Source organism: Musca vetustissima, unplaced genomic scaffold, assembly GCF_032173495.1.
Source record: "Musca vetustissima isolate MV318-11 ecotype Yass unplaced genomic scaffold, APGP_CSIRO_Mvet_v1 utg57791, whole genome shotgun sequence".
NCBI lineage: Eukaryota > Metazoa > Arthropoda > Insecta > Diptera > Muscidae > Musca > Musca vetustissima.
Window position 1 is genome coordinate 13,834 of NW_026883477.1, and position 21,803 is coordinate 35,636.

The 21,803-nt window shown below is 37.8% G+C and overlaps 1 protein-coding gene across 1 annotated transcript; it reads right to left on the bottom strand.

The window, feature by feature from the left end:
* Window positions 1–268: 268 nt before the first annotated feature.
* Window positions 269–16,840, bottom strand: LOC133330344 (pickpocket protein 28-like). The gene is made up of 8 exons (XM_061538804.1): window positions 16,658–16,840; window positions 9,495–9,701; window positions 9,166–9,355; window positions 1,715–1,848; window positions 1,380–1,647; window positions 1,110–1,314; window positions 656–754; window positions 269–441 (listed from the first exon to the last, which is right to left on the bottom strand). Exons 1-8 carry the CDS (start codon window positions 16,834–16,836, stop codon window positions 269–271), a joined length of 1,455 nt encoding a protein of 484 aa, XP_061394788.1. The 5' UTR covers window positions 16,837–16,840.
* Between the last annotated feature and the right edge of the window lie 4,963 nt (window positions 16,841–21,803).

Here is a 21,803-nt window from a genome sequence, read left to right on the forward strand (position 1 = left end):
ATACAGACTTCAAGGCGTGGATTTTTAAAGAATATTTCTTTAAGGCCATTATTTATTTAATCTTTTTTCAAACAAAACAAAACTTACTTGTTGCCTCCATCCAAGTGTTTGTGACGACACGTTTATAGTATGGAGCAGTAGCTTCAGCAAAAAAGACTTTTAGAACGGATATTTCTGATTTATTGAAATCGGTACTAAAATCACTATTTGAAAAGCACAGAAAAATACATATTATTTTGTGGACATTGGATTTGGACCATGTTGGTACTTACTCCACACCCTTGGGCAATGAAAAACGATCAGCCGGTAATGACATCATTGAGATGTCATAGTTGACGTCATCACATGATTGCAAACATTGGGGACAAAGAAGAGCTTCTTCATTTTCACGTTCCAAACCGGGAATTTTAATGTGTTCCGTTAAAACATTACGCCATTTGACTATAAGAGAAAGAAGAAGGGTGGAAATGTGAAGGGTTTTTTTCGGAGGAGTGGGGGAATTCAAAAATCGGAAAATTGGTAATTGGGAATTAGTTTAGATTAAAATGAACAATTAAATCAAGGGCTATATTCAGAACCAATTCCTTGCTATTTCCATTATAGAGACCTTATGCGTATAATCATTGACGTAAAGTATACGCTCCCATATGGTTACAAGATTTCAACCATAGGCGTATGATTGTTATCAAAACGTATACAACCCGTTCCAAACCGAGAATTTTAATGTGTTCCGTTAAAGCATTACGCCATTTGACTATAAGAGAAAGAAGAAGGGGTTAAAATGTGAAGAGTTTTCACAAGTGGAGAAGTTCTTGCAGAGGAGTGGGGAGTTTAAAAATCGGAAAATTGGTAATTGGGATTTAGTTTAGATTAAAATGAACAATTAAATCAAGGGCTATATTCAGAACCAATTCCTTGCTATTTACATTATAGAGTCCATATGTGTATAATCATTGTCGTAACGTATACGCTCCCATATGTTTACAAGATTGCAACCATAGGCGTATGATTGTTGCCAAAACGTATACACCCCCATTTTATTTTGCAATACGAGTGTATCCAAATATCTTTACTTGTGAAATAATTTAAAAAAAAATTGTCTAACTTACATTTATACTGCTGCATACACTCAATATTACCCAGGGTACAAAATGGCACCCCATTCATATCATGCACCAGCGACAATGGCGTATAGAATGGTATACAATTACATAGAGCCATTATGCTACGCGCTCGGCAAAGTGTGATGCAATTTTGCATTGAATATTTATTATTATAATTCAGCGGAACTTCATCATCGAAATAACATTTGCGCTAAAATATCAAAAAAAAATTTTAAAAAATTTCCTTAAAGGGGAATTTAAGGAATTTTTACTTACATGCGATGCCGCAAATGATCTCAAATCATCGCTACTATCCAAAACACGTGCCTTCAAACCAATAAAAGTCTCTTCGTTGATAATGGGAAATACTTCCAAACTACTACCCGAAGATATTTCCGGATATCGATTTGGTGAGTGTACAATAACAGCATAGCCATCCATATTCAATAGACTGGCCATATCATCAGCATGGCTTGTGTTCAAGACGACAATCAGGCCCATGCCAGAGCCGGAGAATCGTGTGCGATATGTACGTTTTCTGTAACTATTTTTAAAAAAGTTGTTTGTTTTATTTTTTAGGAGATTTAATATAAATGTTCTTATTTGATTACCTATCATTTGAGTTGAACATACAACAAGGTCCATACTGTGTCAATTGGGTCTGAAATGTCTGCTCTTCAAAGCAATTAACTCTTTTGGCGCCCAACATACAGGCCAATATGAAATCTTCACATTTCGGTGTAAGCTGTAAATTCGGAAATCGGAAAATTGCATAATTACTGATATTGTTGCAATATTAGATATAAAATGATCTTGCGGATAGATTTACTCTCTATAAGAACATATGATTTCAGCTTAAATCGTCCACGTATAATTTAAGAATTATTTTTTCCCATGATAATGATATCAGAAAACAAATAAAAATTAAACTTGTAAGGAATTCAAATCAAGCAAAGTCGATTATATGATACCCTACGAAGCCTGATGGGGTGGCATAGGGGTTGATAAATACCAAGCAACGGCTCTGATTGGCTTTAAAATGGCGAAGGCCAGGCTTATCTTGGTCCCTCTTTCATCTCAATTGTGGACACTGACCTCCCCGCGGTGTCACCTGGAATAGCTATTTTCATCACCCATTGAAATAGTGAGCTAATATGTGCAGCGAGTTCACCCATAAGAACTATAAAAAAATGGGTTGAGGTGTCGGGTTAGTTGCCCACTCTCGGAAAACCCAATCTACTATGAAAAAGCTAAGAAAAATAAAACCAAACCGACCCCGCAAACGTATGAAGGACCACGATCTGCGAATTTGCACTTGGAATGTGCGCACGTTGTTCAGGCGCAGTGTTCGCTTTGGTGGATGTACTCAAGAAGTACAAAACCGATATTATTGCCTTACAGGAAATGCGATGGAAAGGTACTGGCGTAAGTAAATCAGATGATTACGCCCTGTATTATAGCTGTCATGGAATGACAATGGAATGTGCGCACGTTGTTCAGGCGCAGTGTTCGCTTTGGTGGATGTACTCAAGAAGTACAAAACCGATATTATTGCCTTACAGGAAATGCGATGGAAAGGTACTGGCGTAAGTAAATCAGATGATTACGCCCTGTATTATAGCTGTCATGAAATGAGACTTTAGCTGCGGAGAATAAAAAACCTCCTCTTCAGATTCACTCCAGTAGATGAGCGTTCTTCTTCTGCATCAGTCTTATTTGCGCCCGTGCTCCGACCGAAGATAAAGATGAGCAGACTAAAGACATATTTTACGAGCGCCTAGAAACAGCATATGGCCGTTGCCCTGGCCATGACATTAAAATTCTGCTAGGAGATTTTAATGCAAAAATCGGAAGGGAAAATATATTTGGCCCACCCGTCGGAAAATTCAGCCTTCATGAAGAAACATCCAACAACGGCATGGGGTTGATTGACTTCGCGGCAGCAAAAAACATGGCACCAGATTCAATCATCTCGATATACACAAGACCATCTGAATTCTCCAGCTCAAGCAACGAGAAATCAAATTGATCATTTTGTGATAAACGGAAGGCATTCATCCAGTGTATTAGACGTTCGATCGATCCGAGGAGCTAATATCGATTCGGACCACTACCTTGTAGCAGCTAAGGTTCGCACTCTTCTTAATGTTGCAGCAAAAGTGCGATCTAACACAACACGGAAACTCGACGTCGAAAAGCTGTAAACACAACAGGTAGCCGAGGCCTACTCCGCTCAACTTACCCACCTGCTTGACGAAAGCACTTGTTGTCCCGATAATAGTGTAGAAGCACAATGGCAAAGAATTGCCCACTCCCTACATACTGCAGCAAAAACATCACTTGTGTACCAAAAACCACCACCAAGAAACCCATGGTACGATCAGGAGTGTCGTAATGCTACTGCAGACAGTAGCAACACGTATTGTGATGGAGAATTATCGGGAGAAAAGGAGAGAGGAGAAACGTGTTTTCAGAAAAAAGAAGAAAGTACAAGAAAAACGCGAGCGTGAGCAAATCGAGATGTACAGGAGTCAAAATGAAGTCCGGAAATTTTACCAATGAGTAAAACACCAAACCGTAGGTTTTGGTGCAGACACATCCTTCTGTAGGGATGCAGAAGGAAACCTGGTGACAGATACAAACAGCGTGTTGAAGATCTGGAGGGAGCATTTTGCAAAGCTTCTGCTATTAAATGGTAAAGGTGAAGAAGATACACCAGAACCAATTAGAGATGATTGTATTCCACTTAGCCAAGATGAGGTCAGAATAGCAATTAGTCGGCTGAAGAATAATAAAGCAGCAGATGCTGATGAATTACCAGTCGAACTATTCGAGAACGGTGGTCAGACGCTGATTAGGAGCATGCACCAACTGATTAGTATAATTCGGCTAGAGGAATGCCTACCCAGTGTTTGGAACCACAGCATCCTGTGCCCCGCTCATAAAAAAGGAGACAATACAATATGTGCCAACTATAGAGGGATTAGCCTATTCCCATCGCCTTCAGTCGTCCAGCGTACTGTGTGGACGACTGAAGGCAATGGTGAATGACATTATTGGACCATACCAATGCGGCTTCATACCTGGCAAATCCACCATATTCACTCTGCGCCAAATCCTGGAAAAAGACCCACGAAAAACACATCACACACATATTCTTCGACTATAAAGCCGCATTCGACAGCCCAATCTGCTCAGAGGTATTTAAAGCCATGTCTGCGTTTGGCATAAGTGCAAAATTAATACGGCTATGCAGGATGACTTTAGCTGACACAAGGTAAGCAGTTAGAGTCGGAAAGGACCTCTCGGAGCCCTTTAATACCGAACGAAGATTTATACAAGGTGACAGTTTGTCGTTTGACCTTTTTAACATCCTGATCCTAGGTAGAACATTTCGAGCGGTAACAGCCATCTTGTAACTGCCGATGTTTTGAAAAGGTTTATATTTTATGTTCGTTGATTGGCTTTGCCGGTATGCTGGCGTTTTGCGCGGCTAAAGCTCACCGGATGAGGGGTGGTTCTTGCCAACCAATAAACGATACGGCTGTACAAAAACAAACTAAATCATACCGGGCTTTTAATTGAAATAAATTAATGTAATATTGGGAAACCCGAAATATGCCAGAAAAAGAAAATGGAAAAAGAATAACTAGAAAATAATGCTTGTAGTTTAACTACACAAACCTATAGAAACAGTTGTTCCCCCGACGGTTTACCTGCCGAGGAAACTCCCACCCACCGAGATTCCTTCTCGCCATGACACATTTTTGTGTCCCTAATCTGACCTACCCCTTCCTCTCCTTTACCACATCCCTACCACCTTCCTAAAATATTCTTCACACCAAATACATTCCAATCTATTTACAGAAAATTATATCATTAATTACCATATTTTTTTCTCCACTATTTTCAGGGCAATCTTCCCCAAAGCTCGCGTATGGTATGTTCGTAAGTATATAGTAGCCTTTTTTTAATACATTCCAGTATTTTTATATTTTCTAATTTCTTTTTTTTTTGTGTTTCAAATATACAGAAAGAGGCAACCAAGGCGTGTCTGCCTTTACACTTTAAAGGCTGTCTATGTTGGTGGTCCCTAATCCTGGCCTGAGCTCAACCCCGAATTAGAACAATAAAAAACAACAGGTGACCACAATTGATATAAAGAAAATGCACTTGTTCACCCTTTAACTTTGTTCAATTTTTTTATAGCAAGATCAGTTTTGGAATATATCAAATTCGAAGCTGGTCGTCCGTCTGTCCGTCCAGAGTTTAAAGTAGGTAGTCGCTTTGGCAAGATACCTGGGCATGCCGGACTGGTCATGCCATAAAGTGCTGATTCTCCCTCGTTGGATTGGATGTGCGATGCTGTGGTTCCTGATATTTATTTTTAATTTTATTTTAAGCAAAATTGTTTTTCAAATGTTTGATATGTTCATGCACCTTCAGTTGGTTTCTGTTTGTATTGTATTGCTGTTTTGTGTTTTCTTTCAAATTCCAAATCAATATTACACAATAAAAAAGTCGAATTGATATTTAAAAACGATGTATTTTCTTCACCCTAATCAGGGCAACACAACCAATCTTCATCAAAGGTCAAATCAAAAAGGAACGAAATTTATCCATTTCGTAAGGAAGAAAGGCTCCTGTCATCATATTTTTTCTTTTGTTTATAATTTATTCCAATTCTCTCAGTCGTGTTTTGTTTGACATTATTCACAAACATATGGTTTGACTATTGTGAATGATCGTAAATATGCATGCTTCTTCTTATTCCCAATAGCAAACAGAGGCGCACCCCACAATCTTTGAACAAATTGAGAAGGAGTCAGCCAAAGTGGGTCTGACAGTAAACGGCGAGAAGACCAAGCTAATGGTATCAACGCGCAAGACGTCCAGTAGACTCGGACCAACTGTGAAACTTGAAAACTACGGCTTCGAGGTAGTTAAAGATTTTATATACCTTGGTACCGCCATAAATAAAACGAATGACATCAGTTTGGAAATTCGGAGAAGGATTGTGATGGCCAACAGATGCTACTATGGTCTGAGTAAGCAACTTAAAAGCAAGGCCATGTCTAGCCAGACCAAACTCACACTCTACAAGACACTGATATTACCCGTGTTGTTGTATGGATCCGAAGCACGGGTACTTGCGCATGCAAATGGAGCAGATATTGGAGTGTTTGAGAGAAAATAATCTCGTCGAACAAACCATGAGCTATACAAAGTATTCTCATCCATTGACATAGTCAGACGTAACCAGCTGCAGCCTCCACTATGGTTAGGTCATGTTGTGAGAATGGCTGAGGATTTTCCCACTCAAAATGCATAAAAAAAACGAGCCAATTGATGTGTGGAAAGATCATGTAGAGGACAACATCTCGGAACATGGTCCTTCCAATTGGAAGAACTGTTCACAAGACTGACGCGCCTGGAAATCTTTTTTAAGCTTGGCATAAGCTCCTATCTCCAGTGGACTGTATACGAAAATAGATACTGGGTCAGGTATCAGCAAGAAATTCACTATATTGAGAGCCATGTTCGCTACGGAAAAAAATTTTGTTGATTACCTTGAAATTGCTATTAATTTTCACTTTCAATATATTCGTCAGTTCCATGTGTTTGATTGCAAAAGCATCGAGGTACTGGCCCATAGTGGGAGGTTAGAAATATTTGCGCAGAGATCTTCGATATTTATGTTTATATAATTCCCATAGAAAGGTCCACCCTATATATTTTCTAATTTCTTTTTTTTTTTTTGTGTTTCAAATATACAGAAAGAGGCAACCAAGGCGTGTCTGCCTTTACACTTTAAAGGCTGTCTATGTTGGTGGTCCCTAATCCTGGCCTGAGCTCAACCCCGAATTAGAACAATAAAAAACAACAGGTGACCACAATTGATATAAAGAAAATGCACTTGTTCACCCTTTAACTTTGTTCAATTTTTTTATAGCAAGATCAGTTTTGGAATATATCAAATTCGAAGCTGGTCGTCCGTCTGTCCGTCCAGAGTTTAAAGTAGGTAGTCGCTTTGGCAAGATACCTGGGCATGCCGGACTGGTCATGCCATAAAGTGCTGATTCTCCCTCGTTGGATTGGATGTGCGATGCTGTGGTTCCTGATATTTATTTTTAATTTTATTTTAAGCAAAATTGTTTTTCAAATGTTTGATATGTTCATGCACCTTCAGTTGGTTTCTGTTTGTATTGTATTGCTGTTTTGTGTTTTCTTTCAAATTCCAAATCAATATTACACAATAAAAAAGTCGAATTGATATTTAAAAACGATGTATTTTCTTCACCCTAATCAGGGCAACACAACCAATCTTCATCAAAGGTCAAATCAAAAAGGAACGAAATTTATCCATTTCGTAAGGAAGAAAGGCTCCTGTCATCATATTTTTTCTTTTGTTTATAATTTATTCCAATTCTCTCAGTCGTGTTTTGTTTGACATTATTCACAAACATATGGTTTGACTATTGTGAATGATCGTAAATATGCATGCTTCTTCTTATTCCCAATAGCAAACAGAGGCGCACCCCACAATCTTTGAACAAATTGAGAAGGAGTCAGCCAAAGTGGGTCTGACAGTAAACGGCGAGAAGACCAAGCTAATGGTATCAACGCGCAAGACGTCCAGTAGACTCGGACCAACTGTGAAACTTGAAAACTACGGCTTCGAGGTAGTTAAAGATTTTACATACCTTGGTACCGCCATAAATAAAACGAATGACATCAGTTTGGAAATTCGGAGAAGGATTGTGATGGCCAACAGATGCTACTATGGTCTGAGTAAGCAACTTAAAAGCAAGGCCATGTCTAGCCAGACCAAACTCACACTCTACAAGACACTGATATTGCCCGTGTTGTTGTATGGATCCGAAGCACGGGTACTTGCGCATGCAAATGGAGCAGATATTGGAGTGTTTGAGAGAAAATAATCTCGTCGAACAAACCATGAGCTATACAAAGTATTCTCATCCATTGACATAGTCAGACGTAACCAGCTGCAGCCTCCACTATGGTTAGGTCATGTTGTGAGAATGGCTGAGGATTTTCCCACTCAAAATGCATAAAAAAACAAGCCAATTGATGTGTGGAAAGATCATGTAGAGGACAACATCTCGGAACATGGTCCTTCCAATTGGAAGAACTGTTCACAAGACTGACGCGCCTGGAAATCTTTTTTAAGCTTGGCATAAGCTCCTATCTCCAGTGGACTGTATACGAAAATAGATACCTGACCCACAGCAAGAAATTCACTATATTGAGAGCCATGTTCGCTACGGAAAAAAATTTTGTTGATTACCTTGAAATTGCTATTAATTTTCACTTTCAATATATTCGTCAGTTCCATGTGTTTGATTGCAAAAGCATCGAGGTACTGGCCCATAGTGGGAGGTTAGAAATATTTGCGCAGAGATCTTCGATATTTATGTTTATATAATTCCCATAGAAAGGTCCACCCTATGTCAATGGCTCAAGCCGTATTTTTGCAATAATACCCGGCCCATTGTTGTTTTTAAATGTGCGGGAAATTGTTTGTTATTTTGAAGGGTTTAGTCACATTTTCAACCAAAATGGCTGTAATTCGGCATACACTTATACAGAAAATGATCGATATTAGTCCATGTTTTGATAAAGCCCTCATATAAAGGTCCCAACCATGTTTTGACATTTTTAGCGGCATTGTTTCCACAAAAATGGCTGTAATTGGCACTCCGGGTTAGCATAGCCCCCCATATAAGGGTCTACGCTCAGTTTCTGTATTTTGTTTTAATCCATCATTGCGGACTTTGGAGGCTTCTATGCTTAAAATGATTAATCCATTTTTTAACATAGCCTCCATTTAAATCGACATTCCACACCAAAGTTTGCAGGAATTTGGCATAGCGCATTCGTGTTGAATAGGTAACTTCTTCACAGATAATTTTCAATATTGGTCCATTGTTGGACCGCCATATATTAGCAACCGAACAATTACGGTCTTCGAAGACCCAATCGCTCGGTTTGTCTATGCTTCGTTTCAATTTGAAGCATTATTATTATTTATATACATTACCCTTTGCATTATCTTCAGCATATTATAAAATGTTTCATTGTCGTCCGTTCCATAATGATCAAGAAATTTCTGAAATTCTCTGTAATCCAAATGACTCTCCAATTTGTCGTGTCTAAAATAGAAACTATTAAAGTAGGCGATGCGTTTCATGAAAAAATCCACCGAACGATTATAAGGATCCACCTTGGATCTGAAAATAGAAACAAAATATGGAGAAAAAATAAAAAGAATATATAAAATATTTTCAAAACGCATTTAAATATTAAATTTCCATTCCCCAAAATTTAATTTCTTCTTTGGTTTATCCCCTTCAAAAAATGTATACTTACAATTCCTGAGCATATTGCAGAGCCGCCTTGTGTGAAATGCGATTATTCGAACAGATTGATACAGCCGGAAACGGAACATTCTGCACTGGATACAATGGGTCATACAAATTGATGGAAAAATGTTGAAGGACAAATTGATCCCAAGTGTATGTCAATGCGACGCACATAAAACAAAGAATGGTGACATGGACACACAGCCAAATGAATCTGGAAAAGAAGGCGAGAAAAACGATTTCCATAAATATCGGATGAAATTGAATGTCGAGATACACAGGGAGCAATATTTGAAAATAAAAAAAAATCCAAAGTGTTTAACTGTTATAAACCCATTGCATTTGTTTTCCTTTCGTTACTTAATCGATGGTTTTCATCGAACACACGCACATTCTTGTTTACAAACGTATACGGAAAAATGGTGCGTTTTATGGTTGAGTACACCTCTGTCGATTAATACTGAAATTTCTTTGTCTGTCTTAATATGAAACGAATGAGACGACGATCACACAACTACATATTTAAACCAGTAAGGAAAGTAGTAAAGTCGGACGGGGCCGACTATATGATACCCTTCACCACTATGGGTATATTACAATGGAACATAAGTATGTAAATCGACATCAAACAAATATCATCCGTTGGGCTAGGTCTGTACTTCTTTGCACGTTGTGCAAAATTTGATGTCAATCTAACAGATATGAGGAGTTTGATGCACAATTTACTTATATATGGATGCTATATCCAAATATGAACCGATTTCATCGAAACTTGTCACAGGTTAGGTTATACTAATTTCAGTACGTTTTGTTCCTATCAGCCATATATTGGTTCCTTGCTGCGTCAATTACTTAAAATCAACCTATAATATAAGGGAGCTATATCTAAATCTCAACCGATTTTCACTAAACTTGGCACACATCATTCTGGATTAAATTCAAAACGCTGTGCAACATAAGAACTTGGTACATTATTTAGATTAGATTATATATATATATATATATATCTAGATCTGAATCGATTTTCAAGAAACTCAGCACACATCATTTCAGAATCAATTCAGTACGTTATGCCAAATTTCGTGCAAATCCAAAGATATATAGGGACTTTGGTGCACTATTTACATGAAATCGGACGAAACTATATATGGGGGCTATATCTAAATCTGGACCGATTTTCACGAAACATACCAGACATCATTCTAGGCTCAATTCAGTACTTTATGTCAAATTTCGTGCAAATCGAAAGATATATAGGGACTTTGGCGCACCATTTACATGAAATCGGACGAAACTATATGTGGGAGCTATATCTGAATCTAAACCGATTTTCACGAAACTTGGCAGACATCATTCTAGGCTCAATTCATTACGTTATGCCAAATTTCGTGCAAATCGAAAGATATATAGAGACTTTGGTGCACTATTTACATGAAATCGGACGAAACTATATATGGGAGCTATGTCTAAATCTGGGCCGATTTTCACGAAACATACCAGACATCATTCTAGGCTCAATTCAGTACATTATGCCAAATTTCGTGCAAATCGAAAGATATATAGGGACTTTTGTGCACCATTTACATGAAATCGGACGACACTATATGTGGGAGCTATATCTAAATCTATACCGATTTTCTCGAAACTTGGCAGACATCATTCAAGGCTCAATTCAGTACGTTATGTCAAATTTCGTGCAAATCGAAAGATATATAGGGATTTTGGTGCACCATTTACGTGAAATCGGACGAAACTATATATGGGAGCTATATCTTAATCTGGACCGATTTTCACGAAACATGGCAGACATCACTTTAGGCTCAATTCAGTACGTTATGCCAAATTTCGTGCAAATCGAAAGATATATAGGGACTTTGGCGCACCATTTACATGAAATCGGACGAAACTATATATGGGAGCTATATCTAAATCTGGGCCGATTTTCTCGAAACTTGGCACACATCATTCTAGGCTCAATTCAGTAAGTTATACCAAATTTCGTGCAAATCGAAAGATATATAGGGACTTTGGTACACCATTTACATTAAATCGGACGAAAATATATATGGGAGCTATATCTAAATCTGAACCGATTTTTCCCAATTTCAATAGGGTTCGTCCTTGGGCCAAACAAATGAGCTGTGCCAAATTTCATCCAATTCGGATCATAAATGCGACCTGTACTTTGCTCACAAAAATACATGGACAGACAGACGGACGGACGGACATGCATAAATCGACTTAAAAAGTGATTCTATGCATATTCTCAAAAGGAACCATGGGTCTATCTCGTTTCCTTTTGCCTGTTACAAACATATGCACAAAGACATAATACCCTGTACCACAGTGTGGTGAAGGGTATAAAAATATATAATAGATTATGAATTGATATGGATCACAACATGAAATCATATACCAACATTATTTTTGGGAAATGTTGAATCCTAAATATCGAACAAGTTCCTCTAAAGTGTAACTTATCGAAATAATAATTTCCGACCCACGGATTCTGGCCAAAGAAGACCCCTATTGTTTTTGGTAATGATTAATGGCATGAAATGGACCAGGCCATAATTTTGACTTGAACATCACATAATTTTTAACAGATAAGGGGTATGGCCATGGAGTACGTTGTATGTACCACGATGTTGGAGGTTTACTTAGATAATTAGAGGTGTTTAGGTATTTTGTTTTGGTAGTATTACCATTACCACACTAGAAGGCGAAAAAGTCGCGCGGATCGCTATGTACTTGAAATTCCGGTTATGTTTAGGGCCGACACTTACAAATTTTGGTGATGATCAGATGCTGGACCAAAAACTTGTTCCGTATGATTTCCTAGTCGTTCTAGAGGCCACCATTGTAGCCGGGCAAAGGATCTTACTTACCTACTTAGCTGACTTGTGACAGAACATTTGTTTCATAAGCCGAGCTTAAAAACGATTTCCAAGCGCGGCGGTATGTTGCACAACTACTCCAATTTGAAAGACCGTGTTCCGAAATGATGTCTTCCACTTGATTTTTAAATCGAATTCGTGGCCTTTCCCTTCTGCGTGAACCATCAGTTGGCTCGCTTTTATATGCTCTTTGAGCAGGGGCATCCTCATCCATTCTCACAACATGACTACGACTCCAAAAGCTGTCTCATCTGCTTGCGCAAGTACCCATGCTTCAGATCCATACAACAGCACGGGTAGTATCAGTGTCTTGTAGAGTGTGAGTTTGATCTGGCAAAAGGTGGCCTTATTCCTAAATTACTTACACAGACTATAGTAGCATTTGTTGGTCAACACTATTTTTCTCCGGATTTCAAAGCTGATTTTATTGGTTTTGTTTATGGCGGTGCCGAAGTATCGTTCACTACCTCGAAGCAGTAGTTTTCAAATTCCACAATTGGTCCGAGTCTAATGGACCACTTTGCCAGACTACTTCTCAATTCGTTCAAAAGAAACTGTTATCCCTCGCAATGATCGACCCATTATGTCGATGACGTCGGCGTAGGCGAGTAACATGTGTTGTTTGGTGTACAGAGTGTCATTTCTGTTCACCTTTGCCTCTCGTATGACCTTTTCCAGCAGAATGTTAAAACGATGATACGACAAACTGTCGCATCGCCTAAATCCTCGTTCGGTGTTAAAGGGTTCCAATATGTCCTTTCCGACTTCCACTGCTGAACTTGTGCCACTTAAAGTTATCCTGCATAGCCGTATTAATTTTGTAGGAATGCCAAACGCAGGTATGGCTTTACACTCCTCTGAACGGATAGGGCTGTCGAATGCGGATTTATAGTCGACGAATAGGTGGAATGTGTCGATGTAGTGAGTTTTTTCCAGGATTTGGTACAGTGTGAAAATGTGGTCAATGGTGGATTTGCCAGGTCCGAAGCCGTATTCGTATGATCCAAAAATGTCATTGACCATTGGCTTCAGTCGTTCACAAAGCACGCTTGATAGCACTTACGATGGGAACAAGACTAATTCCGCTGTAGTTGGCACATATCGTCTTGTCTCAGGATACTGAGGTTCTAATCATTGGGCATGTATTCCCCTAGCCAAATTGTACTAATCAGCTGGTGCATGTTTCTGACCAGCATCTGACACCAATCTTGAATAGTTCGGCTGGTAACCCCAGCCGGTGCTATATTATTCTTCAGCCGATTGCTATTCTGACCTCATCTTTGCTAGGTTGTATACACTCTATACCGTTATTTATTATTGGTTCTGGGATGTCTTCTTCACCGCCACTATTTGATAAAAGAAGATTTTTTTTTTAAATGCTCTTTCCAGATCCTCAACACGATGTCTGTATCTGCCACCAGGTTTCCATCTTCATCTGTACAGCCTTCCAAAGCCTTCGGTTTGGTGTTTTACTTGTGTTAAAATTTCCGGACTTCATTTTGACTCCTGCATGATTTCCTCACGATCACGTTTTTCTTTTTTTTCTGATAATACGTTTCTCCTCCCTTCTTTTCTCCCGATAATTCTCCATCGCATTACGTGTTGCTACTGTCTGCAGGGTTGCCCTATACGCTGCTTTTATCACATCAGTAGCATTACGACACTACTGATCGTACCGTGAATTTTTGATGGTGTTTTTTGGTACACAAGTGTTGCTTTTGCTGCAGTTTGTAGGGAGTGGGCAATTCTTTGCCATTGTTATTATAGGGACAAGATATGCTTTCGTCAAGCAATTGGGTAAGTTGAGCGGAGTAGGCTTCTGCTACATGTTGTGTTTGAAGCTTTTCGACGTCGAGTTTCCGTGTTACATTAGATCGCAACGTTGCTGCTACATTAGGACGAGTATGAACCTTGGTTGCTACAAGGTATTGGTCCAAATTGATATTCGCTCCTCGTATCGATCGAACGTCTAAAACACTGGATGAATACCTTCCGTCTATCACAACATGATCAATTTGATTTCTCGTTGTTTGATAGTGGCCATGTATACATCAAGATGCTTGAATCTGGTGCTGCTAATTACAATGTTTTTGCTACTGCGAAATCAATTAACCTCATGCCTTTGTCGGATGTTGCTTCATGGATTTTCCGACGGTAGAGCCAACAATATTTTCCAATCCGATAGCAAAATTTTAATGTCATGGCCAGGGCAGCGGTCATATGCTGTTTCTAGACGCTCGTAAAAAATGATTTTGGTCTGCTTATCTTTGTCTTCCGTCGGAGCATGCGACTGATGTAGAAGAACTTCGCTTTTATACGGATTATAGCGATTCCCCTGGAGACGAATTATCAGGGGAATAGTTAACCCTAAATCCGCAGCCAAATTGAGCGTAATTGTCTGATTTACTTACGCCTGCCTCTTTCCATCGCACCACCGTATTCGGTATTTTGGACACGTTTTCCAACCAACTTTTCTGTAATTTTACATTTTCAATTCTCATTGTATAGCACATTTTTGTACCCTTCACCACACTGTGTTACAGAGCATTATGTGCATATGTTTGTAACTGGCAAAAGGAATCGAAATAGACCCATGGTTCCTTTTGAGAATATGCATAGAATCACTTTCTAAGTCGATGTATACATGTCCGTCCGTCTGTTTATGTTAAATTGTAAACAAAGTACAGGTCGTATGTATCATTCGATACATACGACCTGTATAAAAATTTGTATAAAATTTGGCACAGCTCATTTATTTGGCCCAAGGACGAACGCTATTAAAATTGAGAAAAATCGGTTCAGATTAAGATATAGCTCCCATATATATTTTCGTCCGATTTAATGTAAATGGTGCACCAAAGTCCCTATATATCTTTCGATTTGCACGAAATTTGGTACAGCGTTTTGAATTAGGTCTAGAATGACGTGTCATGTTTCGTTAAAATCGGTTCAGATTTTGATATAGCTCCCATATATATTTTCCTTCGATTTAATGTATATATCTTTCGATTTGCACGAAATTTGGCACAGCGTATTGAATTAGTTCTGGAATGATGTATGTTAAGTTTCGTGAAAATCGGTTCAGATTTTGATATTGCTTCCATATATATTTTCATCCGATTTAATGTAAAAGGTTGCCCAAAGTCCCAATATAATTTTAGATATTTTGATATTCATCCTCCTGGTGGAGGATATAACAAATTCGGCCGAGCAGAACTTAACATAGTTTTTATTTTACTTGTTATACCCTACACAACTATGTTGTCAGGGTATTATAGCTTTGTGCAGTCCCAAGAGTTTGTAACGCCGCGAAATATTTGTCCTAGACCCACCTTTAAGTATACCGATCGTCATAAGTCGACTAGCTGAGTCGATCTAGATATGTGTGTCCGTTCTTCCGCCTGTCCGTCTGTCCATTATAATTTGTAAACACGATACAGGCCACAGTTATGGACCAATCTTCACGAAATTTTGCATGTAGGATAGGTTCTGGCCAATGAAGACCCCTATTGTTTTTGGAAAAGATCAGTTAATATTTAGGGATAAAATGGACCAAAAACTTTATTTTTATCGGTTTTTCTGGTCGCTCCAAATGCCGCAATTATGGGCCAATCACCGCGAATTTTTGCATGGAGAAGGGGATCGGGCGTATATATTTACCACTGAAGGACATAGACCCGAGAAGTTGCTAGTATATCCAAGAGGAGTGGTTGACCTTTAAATTGATACCAATTATATTGTCGTAGGTACTCGGATGCGGGAGTTACACTTAAAAATTTGCAGGTGCTTACGTATTCATATATTATTTAGTAACCTATTACCACACTGGAGGACGGAAGTATAGCGCTGATCGCTGTGAAATGTTCCAAGAGGTTCCAGTTATGGTCAAGGACAGCGCCTAAAATTTTAAGTGATGATCAGATAATATTTTTCGGATGAAGTGGACCGAAAACTTAATTATTTGTACTTTTCGAGTCGAAAGCCGTATTAGAGGTGCTGTAATGATTATTAGTAACATTTTCTGACCTCTATCCAGTCAAAAGTGTGCAAATATCGCGAAATATTGCCCAATCTCAGAATATAGAACCACAGAAAGTTAGATTTTCATGAAAGTTGTGTAGGGTATCGTATGGTCGGCCCCGTCCGACTATACTGCTCCGCTCACTGGTTTTTTTGTTATTATTATTTTTTATATTATTATATGGAATCACTCATATCATTCACCTGCTGCATTTGCCCACATATGTATGTATATATCAAATTGTATACTTACTTCTCATATGAAAATAATCCCGAATCGACAAATTTATTGTAAGCATGCAAAGATATATTGCTAAATAAATCTGTCATATCCTTGCTGAATTTGCTACCCAACGACTCGTGGCGACGTTTGTGTTGTGACGGATTTTTTATCCACCATACGGCGTTCGAAGTAGATTTAATATCAACCATGATGTTGAAAAGTAACTGTTACTTCTTTTCACTGAGTTTATAGTTTTTTTTATTTTTTGTTTAATACATCAACCCAACCAACCAAGTCTAGGCTCAGACAGATTGCCTCCTTGGGCAAAGGATGCAGATGGTACCACCTCCTCTTAGTGTGACTGATGTCAAGCAGCGCGGTGCAAAACAAAAGGCGTAAAGATTGCACGAAAACCAAATAAAAAACGGATATGAAACGTAAGTTTACTTAATGTTTCTTGTAACCGTTGTCTGGCTACGAGTCACACACTCGATCTCGATGTGTGACTGTATGCGTGGCGCGGTAGACAAGTATGTGTGCGGCTTTTTTTATAAACACGTCGTCCGCGTAAGCCCGTTACAAACAGAGTGTTGTTGTTTCCGGTTGTACTCGTTGTGGCATGTTTATATGATAAAGTGTCCTGGCCATTCTGGTCTACCAGTCAGGCATGTATGAGAAAAAAATGAAGAACAAAATATAACAGTGTTTCCTTTTGTGTTTTAGTCCGCAGTAATCTCCCACTCTACATATGAATATACATACGAACAATATGTGTGTATTGTAAACACCATCCAGTATGGGATTTTTTTGTTGATGAAGTGCCTGCCTGCCTGACTGGCTGTGTACGCGTGTTGTTGACATGTAATTGTGTCGCTCAAAGTACAGTTAAATGACAACTTAACAACTTTAGTTGGTTGTTTCATTTGATGATGGTTGACGGATGTACTACGGCTAGTGCAATGGATTGCCCCCCACCCCGCACTTCCTCCAGTAACACTTCCGTTTTGATACTGGGCCTCAAGTGTTAATAACAAACGTGTTAAAAAGAATTGACGACGAACAACACAATGAGAAAGGGAAGGATTTCCGAAAAGGGTAAAATATTTTCACATTATCCCATCGCTTGAAATTCAAATAACAATCACAAACAACCCATCATTAAGAGAACAATTAATTAACACCTCTATTTTTGGGTTATAATTAATTTTGTTTTATTGTCGGTAAGTTGTTCATTAACACATATTTCAATCATTTAAAAAAATAACGGTATTAAATTGATATTTTAATTTTAGTTTATTTTATTAATAAAGAAATGACAATAATCGATCGAAGTCGATTATATGATACCCTACATCATTTGTTGGAAGAGCGACGCATGGTGAGTAAAAAGTATGCAGTAAGTAGAGGATGAAGGTCAGAAAGATGCGATATTATGATATATCCTACATCACCGTAAGTATATTCGAGCGGGTTCTCAGGATTCTTATTTTAATCTTCTATTTTGACAGCCATAAATTCAATTCATTCTATACTCAATTTGATACTCTATTTAAAATTTAGTCTCAGTTGGACAAACGTATTGCATATGGTGTATCATTTAAATGAAAACGGTCGAAAATATTTATAGAAACTATATCGAAATCTAAAACGAGTTCGGTAAAATTTAATATACATCATTTTACGCTCAATTCAGAGCATGCTTGCGGGGGTTTGTCTGATGCGGATCTAGAGGTTAACGCTTGTACCTTTGGACCTCTATATCTCTCTCGAGATCGTGATGATCTCACCTGAGGTGCCTGGACAGGGAAGCCTGTCAATAAGGCTATGACTAATGTGTTTCCGAAGATAATACCAAATCAGTGCCGATGGACGGTGCACTGGTGTCATGAGGACACCAACTCTGTTGCAGTTCTCAAGACGGAATTCTGACAAGACTGAATATTCCTCCACTGTGTATCACTTAAATTCGCAAACTGAACTGTCGCCACATAGCTAACAACTGACCGGCCTTTATAAGAGGACTACAAGTTCTCCTGGTCAGTCTCTCAATTGCTGCCGGCAAACGACTTGAGGACCTCATTCCCACTTTTGAAAATATCGAAAATAACAGTGGCTTGCGCCGACGACATGAATTAACTGCAGAACTTTAAACTGGCGACAGAATTAAAATCGGCCTGTATGATTCACATCTGATGGCATCCTTGTCAGGCCTACTTTCCAATCTTCAGGAACTATCTGAGTGGCTAAAGATAAATTGGGGACAGACTTGAAGTACTCAACTCCAGTTTCAGACAGTTCCATAAGCATGACCAGGAAATTTCGACGTTTTGGAGCTTTCTTAATCACATCTAGAACATATTCCTGCTTAAAAAGTAGTTGTACCTGCTCGGATGAGAGGGCTCCTACACGACGTAGAACACCCATCTTCGCCCTGTTACTCTCGGGGTGCTCTATAAATTGCCGGTTAAAATAAAAGGGGCACCTCTTAAATGTGGTAGCCATCTTGTCGTCCTTCCTTCCACAGTTCGGGAGTGCCTTAACCGTTGCCCACAATTTACTTGTTCCGGTCATATCGTTGTATTGCTTCAGGTGGTATATTTATGTGTTTCGTTTGCATACTAGGCTGTACATACTTCAGGGGCTCCTAGTGATAAATGAGATCTGGGTAAAGTTCGCTCATGTTAGAATAAAGATGGTAGCTTATGCCGATGATGTAGTCGTGTTGATCAATGATAAATTTCTGAGACATAGTGCAGGGTGCTTTGGCTACACTGTTAAACTGGACCCTTGAAAATGGTATGGGCTCAACCCCACAAATACTGAAATGGTAATCTTCACTAGAAAATGTAAGATCTCATATTTTTTACTGTCTACGATGAATTTAAGGTAAATGGTGTACCAAAGTCCCTATATATCTTTGGATTTGCCCGAAATTTGACATATGGTACTGAATTAGGTCCATAATGACGTATGTTAAGTTTCTTGAAAATCGGTTCAAGTTTAGATATGGCTCCCATGTATAGTTTTGTCCGATTTTATGTAAATGGTGCATCAAAGTCCCTATATATCTTCTGATTTGCGGGAAATTTTGCATAGTCTACTGAATTGAGTCTAGAATGACGTGTGTCAAGTTTTGAGAAAATCGGCTCAGATTTAGATATAGCTCCCATATACATTTTCATCCGATTTAAGGTGAATGTGGCACCTATATATTTTTCGAATTGCACGAAATTTGGCATAGGGTACTAAATTAGGTCATGAATGACGTGCGTTTCGAGAAAATCGGTTCACATTTAGATATAGCTCCCATATATATTTTCGTCGGATTTAATGTAAACTGTGCCTAAAGACCCAAAGTTTGGCCAACCGGCACAGAATTTTGCACAATGTACTGAACTCACTATAACCTTTCGTGTGTCAAGTTGTCTTCAAATTGGTTCAGATTTACATATAGCTCCTATATATACTTTCGTCCGATTTTAAATAAATGGTGCACTAAAGACTCATAGCTAGGCCGATTGATAAAACTTACTGAAATTAATATAAATTAATCGCTGGCAAGTTTCTATGAAATCGGTTCAGATTTAGATATAGCATAGCTTCCATATATAATTTCGACCTATTTATGTTGATTGTACACCAAATAATAAATGGGTGCCTGATTAATATGATAGTTTAAACAGTGAAGCATACCAAATAGCGTGCGTAAATTTTGCAGAATTGTATGTGTTGGGCTTGGTGTTAGTCGGTTTACTTATAAGTAAAGATCGCATATTTAAGTTCGTTCAATTTCATGTCAATGTTCTTTCGAAAAGGCGAGATCTTTAGAATACATATGTAGAATATACCCAAAGTGGTGAAGGGTATCATATAGTCGGCCCCGTCCGACTTTATTACTTTCCTTATTGGTTTTTGAGTTGATTTATGCATGTCCCTCCGTCCATGTATTATTTTAAATAAGTTACATGTCACCTTTATGATCCGAACAGGATGAAACTATACTTGGCACATAGACGAGCCCTATTGATATTGGTCATGATCGGCTCAGATTTATATAAAGGTCCCATGGGTATAAATAAAATATTTCATGTCTCATACGCCTCCATAAAGTCTACTTGAAATACTCAAACGTTTTTTCCTTTACCTATTAAACAAAATACATTTACGTTTATGTTTCAAGTTTCCGATGTGACATTTGGCATCGTTCACAATCTTCAGAAATGTTTGCCAAAAATAAAAATGACCAACAAAAGTTTGTCCTTTTATACAAACTAGTATTACATTTATGCTGAAATAAAGCCAACATAAATGTAATAAATGTCCAAACTTAGCAAAGCAGAAAATTTGAATTCAATTGATTTTTTTCTCGATTAAAAAAATCGGACTGCATGAAAAGAGTATTGGATTACAAATGAGTGTGTTGTTAGGTATGAAGTACATTTAGCTCTATAAAAATTATTTAATAAAGAACTTTTTCAATTGTCTGTAAGGATCTCATTGACAAATTTGAAAAATATAAACGATCTGCGCACCCAGATATATATATTATTGAAACAACGACTATTTGTCTGTTGCTATTTCAAGTCCATTTATTATAATATTTGAAGGATTCAAATCCAATAATTTTAATTTTATTTATATATATTTTATTTGGTATATCATTTTTTAAAATGTTTTAGTATTATTTAAAGTGACTATAAGTTTTTGTTGTTTTTTATATTTCACTAAAATCTAAACTAAAGAGATGAAACTTAAATCAATCGCATTTAATTACAGTACCGAAATAAAGGAGTGAGAATGAGAATAATAATAATATTTCTTTTTCAACATTCAAAAAATGTCTTTTAATGGGAAATGTATGTTTGTTTTGAGTTATAATTAAATAATAAAATTAAAAAATAATAATAGTTATACATAACTGACTGTACTATAATTTAAAAATAAAAAAAAAAATAAAAAATATATATGTATGTATGCTTCCGATAATCATAGACGAGCGAGTTACTTAAACTAAATGACTAATCAAAGAAAAAACATAAAAATAAAAAAAAACATGCATAACCACTAAAAACAATAAAGATTATCATAAGAAATGAATATTATAATAAAAACAATAAAAGCGCGGCTATAAAATCAATACAATTCATAAGAGCTAGAGAGTTAGAGAGAAATTATC

Excerpts from the sequence above, each read along its gene's own strand:
- LOC133330344 (XM_061538804.1), bottom strand. The coding sequence starts at position 16,836 with ATGGTTGATATTAAATCTACTTCGAACGCCGTATGGTGGATAAAAAAT. Across the intron at positions 1,648-1,714 it reads ATGTTCAACTCAAATGATAG|TTACAGAAAACGTACATATC; the intron begins GTAATCAAATAA and ends TTTTAAAAATAG. Across the intron at positions 755-1,109 it reads GTGTATGCAGCAGTATAAAT|TCAAATGGCGTAATGCTTTA; the intron begins GTAAGTTAGACA and ends TTTCTCTTATAG.